The following is a 12,171-nucleotide window of genomic DNA, read 5'->3' as shown; positions in this document are numbered from 1 at the left end:
TACATGAATAGTTTCCTCAGAGAAAAATCTGGAATTTTATGCAAATCTGCAGAATGGAAATGGATGCAAGACAGAAATAGCCAGGAATGACAAAGGATGATAGAAGTGAAGCATCTAAGACGGGAACAAATAAAGGCAACGTTGCAAAACCTCCTAAGCATGCAATATGAGATGACTGGAGGAGACTAGCTAGGTGATTTTACATTTTCAGCAAGTTAATCTGATGTTAAAGAGATATTTATATGTTCTTTAAAAGACTGCTGGGTTAAGTGTGGGGGAATGTGTAGGCATACAATAATAATACCCATATGTTAACTATGTGGGCCCAGAGATGACCTGTGAACAATGCCTGGTTAAGTAACTTGCTCATGATTTCACGGTAGACTAATGAAGGCTGAGAGAAACAAACTACAGCTCACAACCTTAACCGCTGTACCACTGCCAGGCACCCTCTCAGTGCACAAAAGTCTGTAGGTCTGTAAAAGTGATAAATTCAATAAACAGCAAATCAGAGCAGAGTACTTCTATGAAATGTGACCTTAACTAAGCACTTTGAATTCAACAATTTGTCAAAAACCCGTAGAAGCTTGTGATGCAACATTTCAATAAACAGTAAAATCAAAATCTTAAAGGAAAATGTGTGAAATACAAAGTGACTGGCTTGGCTTGAGAATACTCTCTTGAGAATACTCTTTTGTATCACTTTTAGAAGTAACAGTATGGATTAAAGGAATGGAAGGTCCCAAAATAACATCTTAGTAGTATAACTTTGACGACCATTTTACCCAACTATAAGTGCTAGTACAGTCACAAGACTCTTGTAAACTGCAGTATGAGAATGCATTTAACATACGATGAACACGAGTGGCCTGATCCACTCCACAGTTACCTTTTGTAAGTGGGAGAGAAAGAGTGCAGCCACATGGAGATCGTAAAACTTGTCACATACTCACCAGATCTAGAGATATTCAACAGGGGACATCTTAAGTCCAACCAACACAACCTCAACAGTCTTTTCTTTTCATTTCAAAAATCTATTCCATGACCAGATGTGATAAATAACTTGCATGGTTTCAGTAAAAATTAATGTTTAGCCTTAAAAAAAAGAGCTTGCTGGCAAACTTTAAATAAACTACAGCATGCACTGTTGTACTTAATGCATTTAAATACTAATGCTGGTGTAGAAGCAATTTTCTGTAAAACAATTTAATTTCCAAACTTCATTTCTTATCCCACTTTTCTTTAGTTTCATTAACTTTTTTGTCAATATCCATTTTAAAATTAACTACATTTTAACATGAATCCACAAAAAAGGTCACTCATAAAGCTCTGTGCACACCTCTTATAATTAATTGCTTGCACCTGCAGGCTGCTTGTCTTAGCCAAGGCAGGTATTGGTGGAAATACTCAGCACATTACTTCATGGGTTTATAGGTTGATACTAGGCTATATGCCCTAGGGCATTTATCAGCTTAGCCAGAGTGGGTTTGGCTTTCGCCACCCCTTAAAAATGGGGTTTACTGTGCCCTTTTTAGGTGAGTTTACTGTGCCTCTGTCTAGTAGTGACACAGAAGAGATCCCCAGGGTAAACCTACGATCTCCCATCCACTCGTCAAGATTTCTCTTGAAGAGAGTCAGTGAGGGGCTCTGCCTGATATGGACTGGGATTCTATTCCAGAGTGCTGGGAGCCTCTGGGTCACAAATCTGTCTCTCCAGCATGTCCTATTAATATCTGTGTTGGGATTCAAGTCCCTTGAGCGCGTAAGCTCTAGTGGATTTGGATTTTTTTGAGGTGGAGCATGTCCATTAATTCTGGGTTGGACATGGCTTTATACGTCAGGCATAGATCGCCTCTAAGCAGGCGGTATGCAACTGAGTAGAGCTGGAGTTTCTTTAACCTGGCAGCATAGGTCATCTGAGACCCTTGATCCTCTTGGTGAGGTACTTTTGTGGTCTTTCCAGTTGCTGCAGGTGTCGGGTAAGGTACATCCCAAACGGGGAACTGTATTCAATTATGGGCCTGATGAGGGATGAGTAAAGGGGCACAATGACCTCCCTTGATCTAGATGTGAACCCTTTCATGATAAGGTGGGCTATATAGAAGGTCTTTCTAACCACTTTGGCAACGTGGTTGTCAAAGGAGAGATTACTATCAACTTGGGTTCCCAATTACTTCCTCTGTACTTAATGGATTACCGCCTATGTGGTAGTTTGTGGGCACTTTGTTTTTCCAAAGGGGATGACTATACACTTCTTGGCATTTAGTTTCAGGCCATGGCTTTCGTACTAGTTGTCCGTCTCTGTGAGACCCTTTTGGAGGATGCCTGTGTCAGCTGGAGAGTCAATTATGGCACCCAGTTTGCATTCATCTGCAAACTTGGTCAGCCAAAGTCCTCCCGTGTTGGCCTGTACCTCTGAAAATATATACCGAACAAGAGCGGTCCCAGGACTGAGCCCTGTGGGATGCCACTTGTAACAGGTTTAGAGTCTGACATGGCACCCGCAATTCTGACCATGTGGGATCTGTCCTTGAGCCAGTTTGCAATCCATCTTATGACATAGGGGTTAATATTTAGGCTGGAGAGCTTATCTATCATGCCAGAGTGGGGTATGGTGTCAAAGGCTTTTGCGAGGTCCAGGTAGGCTGTGTGGACTACCTTCCCTTCATCTATGGCCTTGGTGACTGTTTCGAAGAAGTCTACCAGGTTCAAGAGGCAGGATCTGCCTTTAACAAAGCCGAATTGTGTAAGATCTAGCGTCTGTAATTCCCCAATGTCTTTGTTTATGAGTTCCATGATGATCTGCTCCATAGCTTCACAGACCAGGCTAGTCAGGCTTATGGGGCGATAGTTTCCAGGGTCCGTTGAGGCTCCACGTTTGTGGAGTGGGACCACTGTTGCTGTAGCCATTCCTTGGGTACATATCCTGTAGTAAGGCTGAGATTGAACAGTAACCTAATATGAGGTTTTAGCTCTTCTTGGAGCTCCTGTAGGATGCAGCCCAGGACACCGTCTGGTCCCATTGATGCTGTGTTTTTTGCTTTGGAGAGGGCAGCTCACACCTGAGTATCTGAGATGCCAGGGAGACAACTCTCTGCTGGGATAGATATTTGATCTTTTGGGGGGGGAGAAGTTTGCACTGAACCTGTCCGCCAGGATGTTGGCAATGTCTGTGGGTTCAGTGTATTTTTTGTCATTTTGGACCAACTCCGAACATATCTGGGAGTTGCCACCCAGGTTCCTAACATAACTAAAGAAGGCCATGTGGTTATCTTTAGTGTCTTGTGCAATTTTTCTCTCGAAGCTGGCCTTGGATGATTTTATGAGGGACCGTAGTTTTTTGCTAGTACTGATCAGTGACACTTTCTTATTGAGGGATTTTGCTCTATCCTGCAGTATCTTCCCCCTTTTGTTGTATAGCTTATTTATGGCAGTGGTCCACTAGACAGGACGCCTGCCTTTGGAGGATTGGGTCTTGGTTTTATTTGGGATTGCATTATCCATGCATTCCTGAAGATGGCCATAGAATGCATTTATAAAGGATTCTGCAGTCTGGGCCGTAGTTTCCACTGGCCCGGGGGCTTTGAGTGAATTCACCTCAGTTTTGAGAAGTGTGAAATTAGCCTTGGAGAAATTTTTTACTGTGGTTTTCTGGGGTGGTGGTGGGGTCGGGATGTGGATGTCCAGTGAGATTAATTTGTGGTCTGATCTTACCAATAAGGGGTGTACCTCTGGTGCAGAGCATAGAGTCCCCATGTTTGTGATGATCAGGTCCAGTATGTTTTCCCATCTTGTAGGTGTGCTGACCAGTTGTTCCATAGCATTTGAGTTAATAAATTCTAGGAACCTCTGGGCTAGGCTGTTGGGGCTTGAGTAGTGCTCCCAGTCTATGTTAGGGTAGTTGAAGTCACCCAATATAAAGGTATTTGGAGAGACCTTCATATTCTCCAGTGTTCTCAGGAAAGCCACGTGAGGTTGCAGAGTCTGGGATGGTGGTCTGTAGCAGGCTACAAACTGAAAGGCAGTTTTGCCCACTGTTAGTTGCACATGGATGGTTTCTGATGCTGCGTGCAGTGCCACTAACATGGAGGTGTGGGTATCCTTGATGAATATGAATACACCCCCTCCTTTTGTGATTCGGTCTGAGTTTTGGGGCTGAAAATCATGGTATGAGGTATTGCCTGGTAGTGCTGGGGTGCTCTCGGCAGCCTTGAACCAGGTTTCTGTTACTGCACAGACATCGATATTCTCCATAGTGAGGAGAGCTTTGAGTGTGTGCATTTTGAGGTTTAGACTTCTGGCGTTGAGTAGCATTACCCTTAGTTTATTTTTCCTTGTGTTGTCTATGGAGGTGGGTTTGTCTTTTGAGCCTTGCCTAAAAAAGGCACTATGGGGGTGGCAAGAGCCTTTGCCAGTATCCGAAAGCCCAGAGGTGACAGGTGCAAGCCATCCCTAGTGAAGCAACGTGGCTTGTCGAGAATGCCATCCCAGGCTGACAGACACTGGATCCTCTCTGAATGACACCAGAACCTTAGCCAATTGTTAAAATTGATTTTTTCTTTATACTGTGGCATCATTTTTGGTGAGGGTAAGATGCTACTCAAGGTCAGGGTCATACCTGTTTGGGCTACATGATCTGAGAGCTCCTCTATGTCTCTTTTCATGTAGTCCAGGGATAGGTACGGCTCAGGTCATTCACACCAGCATGGACAACGACAGAGTCATATTTGAACTTGCTTTGGAGTGACCTGAGTGCTTGTGTTATGTGGCGGATCCTGGCACCCGACAGGCAGCTCACCGTGACCTTCTCCTTGTTCAGCCTGGTGAGTGGGACATCAGTGTGCCTGACAATAGAGTCACCTATTACAAGTGTATCAGGTGTGTTGTTTGCCCTTAAGGGCTGTGACTGCTTGGCACACTGATTATGTGAAGTATGTGTTTCACTTTTTTTGTTTTGTGGTAGAGGTTGCTTGGATGTCTGCTTCGGAGGTCTCTGCTGCTTAGGCAGATTTGTATTTAGAGCCTCCGAGTATGTTTTAGTGTGTTTACGTGTTTGGTTTGATGATGTGGTAGGTCTATGTGCGACTGGATTTGTGGTATGTATAGTTGCCTTCTCCTCCTGACTGGTTGCGCCAGTACTGCGTTGAGAGAGCTCAGCCTCCAGTTTGGCTATATGGTTGCATCTCTCGCATATATTAGTACTTGTTGGGAGGAGGAGAGTGCTGTCTGTGTACATGAGGCAGTTGTAACATTGCCTCAGGATTCCCAGATTCACCAGATGGACTGGAGAGGAAACTAGCAACTGACCTTTGGACATGCCAGTAAATTATAAGTAACTCCTTTATGGCTGACAAAAAAGGACCAATAGGGGACGAGTACTCCAAGGGAGTATATGAGGAGGTAGTGCTATTAGTTTATTAGTGCTAACTTATATAATTGCTTGTAAGAGCAGTGCTAGGTTGTAGGTTGAGAATAGGTCTTTACTTGAGAGAATAGAGCAGATCTAAGTGAAAAAGTGAAGAGCAGACTTTGTGGAGACGAGAATTGTTTAAGCCTGGTTAAGCGGTGCAGCCCGATACTGCGCTATTTGCAAAATCGCGCAAAACCACGCCAAGGCGGGTTTTTATACAGGGAACTTAGAGCTAGAAAATAGCCCAAAATGTCCAATAAACTACAAGATTCTTGTGCTGAGATCACTCCTCCAGGGAAAGATAGGCTGCTCAAAGCTTCCCACTCCCACTAGTGAACAAAGATGCTTCCTTCTATCCAAGTAAGGAAATGGGCAACACAGGAACTATTCTAAAGTCCAGAATATAGCAATGCCTGTATTAGGGACTATTCTAGGTCAGGAATGGCAGGAAACAAGGATATTTTTTTGTTTTTTCTTTTTTAGCAGAACAAACAGCAGAAAAAGTACAGTAAAATCTTAACACAGGCTAGTGCACTTGAGTGAGCAGCCTCAACAGTTAAATTCAAACAAACAAACTTTTAAAAGTGCAGGTATTGGAAATCACAAAAAACAAGCTTAAAACAGGCAAAAGAGCAAATTAAACTCGCTTTTCGGTGAGGAAAGACGGTCGCACAGGTAATAGCAGTAAATTATACTTTTATCTTGAAAACAGTCACTCTTTTCGTTTGTCTGCTGCTAGCACCACCCTGCAGGACCACGAGGAGCTGCTGCTGAGTAGGAACCATAGCGAAAGAAAGCATACCGTAAGTTTTTCGTCATTTTCTATTGTTTAAGGCCTTTTACTTTGCTTCTTACAGATAATGATGTCCTTTATGCAATGGAGCAAAAACACTTAAATGTTTTAGTATGTTAATAAGAAGTTCATTGGTTGGCCTTTTAGAGTTATTTTTTAGTTAAAGTTTCTTTTGTAACACTGTTGGATTTTCCTGGTGTTCCTTTAATATCACTAGCAAATTCAAGAGGGACAGAACCTTCCTTCCTGTCATCATTAAATACCTCTAAGTGTGGAACTACTTTTTACTGAAATCAGGAAAGGTTTATACATATTTTAATAAAAATAAATACTGTTTTACTCAGACACACTTGTATGGTTCATTCAATGTCCTGCTAAACATTAATGAAAAAGTGGGGTTTAATATATTTACAGTACTCCCACTAGTTTAACACTTTTGTTTACAAACTTCTCACATCCTTCTCATCCACTTTCTTTAGTTAGAACGCAGTTTATATGTTTAAATTACATCTGGCAGGTCTGATACTTTACAATTCTCCCATTTACTCATTAAATCTACTTTGTTGCTGGTTTTCCTGGTCACTGCAATCGCCCAACACCAGTCGTTGATGCAAGCCCATGATACTTGTTCTTCTGTTCAGCTCCTGGGCTTCTGTCAGTCAAGTATTGTGTTTTGGAACAACAGAAAGTGTTTCACTGACAAAAGTCTCTCTCTTTCATAATAACAAGATTGAGAAGCAGAGCGACACTTCGTTGAGTAAACTGGTTTATTTTCTCCATGGACAATTTTGCTTTCAAAAATATCTTTAATCAACATTGGCATCAAGCCCCGCTTTTTCTCAGTTTGTACATGAAGTTGGAATGTGACAACAGTGATGTATAACCAACCAACATGGATTGAGAAGCAGAGTCCCCATCAGCTCTTTGTTGAATAAAGTGCTGCATGTCCTCCCATAGAGTGTTTTACTTCCAGAAATGTCTTCACTGAACATCCACATCAACCACCTTTTCACATTTTTCTACATGAGGTTGGCTCAAGTGTTACACCTCTCATGATTCACTGCTGCTTTCCTACCTTGACAATCATGCTTAACTATAACAGGTCATCTCTCTCACACAATCCATCCTCATTTCCTGTTGCCTTCTTCCTGTTTCTCCAAAATCACCTTCATCAAATCACTGGCATTCAAGCATGTGCTGTAACACAATAATATGCCCACCTTGACCTTCTCTGCAACTCGGGCTACGTTAGCCTCTGCTCTGACAACAGTTTGTACATGTATATATATATATATATATATATATATATATATATATATATACACACACGTACTTGTCTAGTGTGTGTGTGTGGCACGTGGGTACTGCAGTTGGGTGCACTGCATGCCTTTGACAGAAGTGAGCCAATCTAATTACCTCTATCTATAAAAGTAGCTGTTAACTGTTGAGAGAGAGAGGGGAGGGGCAGTGTGTGTTTGGTACTTAAACATACATTCTAGTGGGTTTGTATTTAATTTATTTATTTGCAATGTGACAACTGAGATGTCATCAGTCAACAAATTATAATACCTATAACTCTTTGGTATACATAGTAAAAAATAAAGTCATCTCTTCTGAGAAAAATGTATTTATCAAAAACAGAGCATCTGAATTCTGTTTCCTTGCACTACATGCTAACATTTAGGATTATTGCTTAGCCTACACTTTAATGTCTCTTACACAATATAGAGCAAAGTAAGACACCATCATCTTCTGAAAAAAATATGGAATATTTGAATATAATTTTGTTGCATTTAAGGCTCCTACGAAATTCATTGTTTCAGCTCAGTCTGCACTGTTTTCCCAGTGCTACATAGATAAAAAAGTCATTTTATTCTGTGAAACTGCACTATTCCAACCTGAATTTCTAAATGCTTTGCATATGCAACAGTATGACATCTCAGGTGTGGGCAGTCAAAAAGTAGCTACAATTTCTGGAAATAAGGGTAATCTGTGGTTGTAAGAGACTGAGCTTGCTGTCATTTTATAAAGTTAAGCAGCAGTTATTTTGACATTGGAAATCCAACTTGTATTTTTGTGAAACAAGCTATAATCAGAAATGTCCCAGGACCAGTGTGCTTATCAAAAATAAAGGTCTGTGTCAGTCCCCAGCTATTAGTCAACCCCACCCTCCAGTTTTGTACTGTCTCCATTTCTGAGGGCAGTCTCTCTAAGCAAGCTGAATGAAAAAGGATAACTGTATTGAAGACAAAGTTTTTCAGCCTACATTGACTCCTGTGTTATTGCGTTTAAATAACTGCTACAAATAATCTTAAGTCCTCTCAAATAATTTTAGCACTTGGCCTGTTGCTGCACTGACCACTACAGGTCTGCACACATGACTTGGGACAATGCACCAACCCCTCAATTCTGGTCCCAGTCTAATACTGACTTTTTCAAATATAATCGGTTAGTTCCCCATCCAGTGCACCAGCATCTCCCTCCCAACACACACACACGTGCGAACACACACACACACACACACACACACACACACACACACACACAGGAAAATCGATACAAGTCACAATGAGCAGTTACTTTTTGTTACTTTAACTTTTTATTTTTTTTTTTTTAACAATCTTGTCATCAGAGGTGTTACCAGTCAATGAAGTACCTATAATTATTGAGTATGTGGTCTGTGTGTGGATGAAAGTGAAAATCTACAGTCATTTACTCAGGTTTGTAGAACTACCATCTCTTTATTGAAGATGAACTGCAACATGTTTTGTTGTGCAATTTTTAAATGTATTTTAGAATAAGACGTATGTTTGTACTTTTTTTCCTGATTAGATATTATATGCAATGATATGTTACGATTGACAAAACCTTGGATTGTACTACTGTTTTTTATATATTTTATTCTGTCTGCGGAGCTTTTCTCCCTGGGCCTCCAATGAAAATGGACATATATCCAGTTGGACTAGCCCTGTCAACAAATGTAAAATAAATAAAAAAATAAATTAAATGTGGACAGTTTACAAAGTAACTATCATATGACGGATGTAACTAGCCTTGCTGTAATTTACGCAGATGAAACTATCAATACTCTGGCTTTACAGGACCAATGAGTGTTTTGTGAAGCAAGCTGGACTGCTCTCTATGTAAAACAATGCTGATTGAAATTACAGTGTCTATTACTTATTTTATCCCAGCTATACATCAGAGGTGTACAATTTTCACACTCAAAGTAGCCAAAATTGTTGGCTGCAAGAGCTAACTGGTCATACAACGTGAGTGTCCTTGCCATTTACTCAGATTATACAGTCGTTATTCTAGTTCTGCAAGAGTAACGTACTTCTGTGAAGCAAGGTGAAATACTTTACTTTTCTTTTTGTATAAACAAGGATGAATGCACTACAATGGCCCTAAGCTTGTTGTCACAGAATGGTGTCTAAGGTTTACATATCTGAAGTAACTATAGCTTTTGGACATGGAGGATTCTGTGGAGAAAAGTGACTGAGCATGCTATCATTTGTCGAGGCAGCACATACATGAATCTTATGGCTAGCAGGAAAACAGTGAAATGTACAGGCTGCGCTAAAAGCCATCACTTATGTTCGAATGGGGAAGACTACAGCAGTAAGCTGACAAGTTTAACACCTAGCAAAGAGAATTGTAGAGAGTCTGGCAGTCATTTAAGGACTGACACAATGTTTAACAGACCTTATTTTATAGCTAGTTACTTTGAAATGTTAGAAGAACCTGGGCTACCAATCTAAATCATGCCAATTCATAAAAAAGAGAGACATTTTCTAGCAACTTAAGAGGACTGTGGCTCACAGTACTGCCACTTTAAGTGATGGCAGAAAATAGCGGATTCTTTGTACCTAGTAGAAATATTGCATAAAAGGGCCTCCACAGGCATTTAGAAATTAAAGCTGTAAAGCAAGATGATGTCATACAGGAAGACTTGTGATGTCTAATTTGTGTCACAAGACAGTAAAATTGAAATGAGAATCAGACTGATTGTGATGCACTGATGTAGCGGGAATATCAAAAGGAAACAAAACATATTCCTGGTTTTCAAAATGGAGCTTCCATTAAGTGTTACAAATTTCACAGAAAATGCAATGTCTGCAGGATTTTGTAAAATAGCAAGCAGAATTGTGTTAAAGTGATGCGAGACTTACCGTCTAAGCATTAACTTGGGGTTCTTGGCCACATACTGCTCCATTAACTCCAAAAACAGCGTCCTCATGATGTCTGTGTAATACTCCAACTTTCCATGTAAAGCAACAGTAAGCAAGCTTGCAAAATATACCTTTTCTCTGGCAGAAAATTCCTTTTGACCTTCCAGTGTATGAATAAACTAAGAAATAAGAATAAAAAAAAAATTACAGCAATGCAAACGTCTTTCCAGCAGTAATGAAGTCAAGCACAGGTTTTCAATTTTCACACCACAGTTTATTCAATCCTCTTGTTTTATAAATAAAAGACAGTTTTTGTTTTGGTAAAACATTTATTACAAAGGTAAGTAAAATACCAAATCTTTAAAACCAATGAATAGTTAAAGTGAGGTACAGACCACAACAGCAGATCAAGGGAAACATTCACGGGGCAGGAGAACTTAACTGCTTTCTGTTTCACTGAAGTAAGCCATAATGTGGCCTGTTATTTACCCACAGATCCACTCTGCACAAATGTAACATCTGTACTAATACTCCTGCATCACATGGCACATCTTTCATATAAAAGCAGTACTATCCACATTATTTTCAGTGCTCCTGGTTAGAAACTTAAAACGAACAGTCAAACTTAACGCAACCAATTTTAACACTGAATGCATAAATCAACCGTGCAATTCAAGACAAGAAGACCATTAAGAAAAAAAAAAAACTCAAGTCAAACCCAGACAGGACCAACTGTAGTGTTACAATCAGTTTATCATCTGTGGATGTAGGATTACAGGGAGCAGATTCCCCACCCATCCACTAGGCAATTTATTAGCTATTTTCATCATTATTAGTAAACTCCCTACTTTAATGAGACTTTTTTAAAAGCTATTTTATCTGAAAAGTATGTCTTCTCCAACAGAATTTTTTTTAATGTCATAGTATTCTACCAAAAAAGAGAAGGGACATTAACATTTTTACACTATAATGATAAAATGTATTTATTTTTACTTACACTTTTTGACCTGGTTATTCCACAAGGCCAATGTATTATTTTCAGGTGACACTCTGAGGTGTATTCAAACTGACTAGGGAAAACTTAGGCCAAGACACCTGGGAACTTCCCTACTCTTCGGAGCTGCTAAACAGTGCAGCAAGCAACGAAGAAGCCTAAGGAAGGCAGCACCACGGATGGGGAGAGAGAAACTATGGGGAGTTTAGAGCTAGAAATTTTGAATTTGGAGAAAAATTGGCTCAATATGGAATATCAGAATGCAGATAACGTTTCCTGTGAGGTGTAGGACACCAATGAGCAGTGTTCAGCTGTCTCGGTGAAGAATAAAGTGAGTCTGTTTTAGTAGTGCTGATAACAGAAATGGTGCCAGCAGGGCTTGCAGGTGTGCACGTTTTGAAAATAATTAAGCAGGATGATCCATGAGACCATTCTGCCATTTCATGGGGTGAGAAGGCAGATAATTGGAAGTGCTGAGGATGGTAATTTGGAAAAGGAGCCAGCTGATAAGGAAGCAGAAAATGAAGTACATCGAACTTATTTATTAGCGACTGAAAATGAAAGTGGAAAGCAGCAACAAACCGAGGAGGAACCTGGCTTTGTGGCAACACAGAATGCAGTAATTAAAACATATGCAACAGTGACAGCAGGCAAAAAAGGAGAGCAGCAACAAACTGTAAATAAAACCATTTTTAACACAGAGAAAACCAACAATGAGTATTAGAACAAAAAAATGTCACTAATACACAGACATTATGAACAGGACAATATGGTAACTGTTCTGGGTTTTAAAGGTGAAGAA

The 12,171-nt window shown here is 40.3% G+C and overlaps 1 protein-coding gene across 1 annotated transcript in view; it reads right to left on the bottom strand.

Annotated features, from left to right (window-relative positions):
- Positions 1–12,171, bottom strand: part of PLXNB2 (plexin B2) — a gene marked incomplete in the record, with an annotated part of 671,705 nt that overhangs the window by 140,381 nt on the left and 519,153 nt on the right. The window contains 1 exon segment of the mRNA XM_044087338.1: positions 10,376–10,554. Within this exon segment, the coding sequence (XP_043943273.1) occupies positions 10,376–10,554 (179 nt within the window).

This window comes from Protopterus annectens, chromosome 11.part0, assembly GCF_019279795.1.
Source record: "Protopterus annectens isolate FY-2018-M chromosome 11.part0, PAN1.0, whole genome shotgun sequence".
NCBI classification, from domain to species: domain Eukaryota; kingdom Metazoa; phylum Chordata; order Ceratodontiformes; family Protopteridae; genus Protopterus; species Protopterus annectens.
This window is presented reverse-complemented; position numbering and strand designations above follow the sequence as displayed.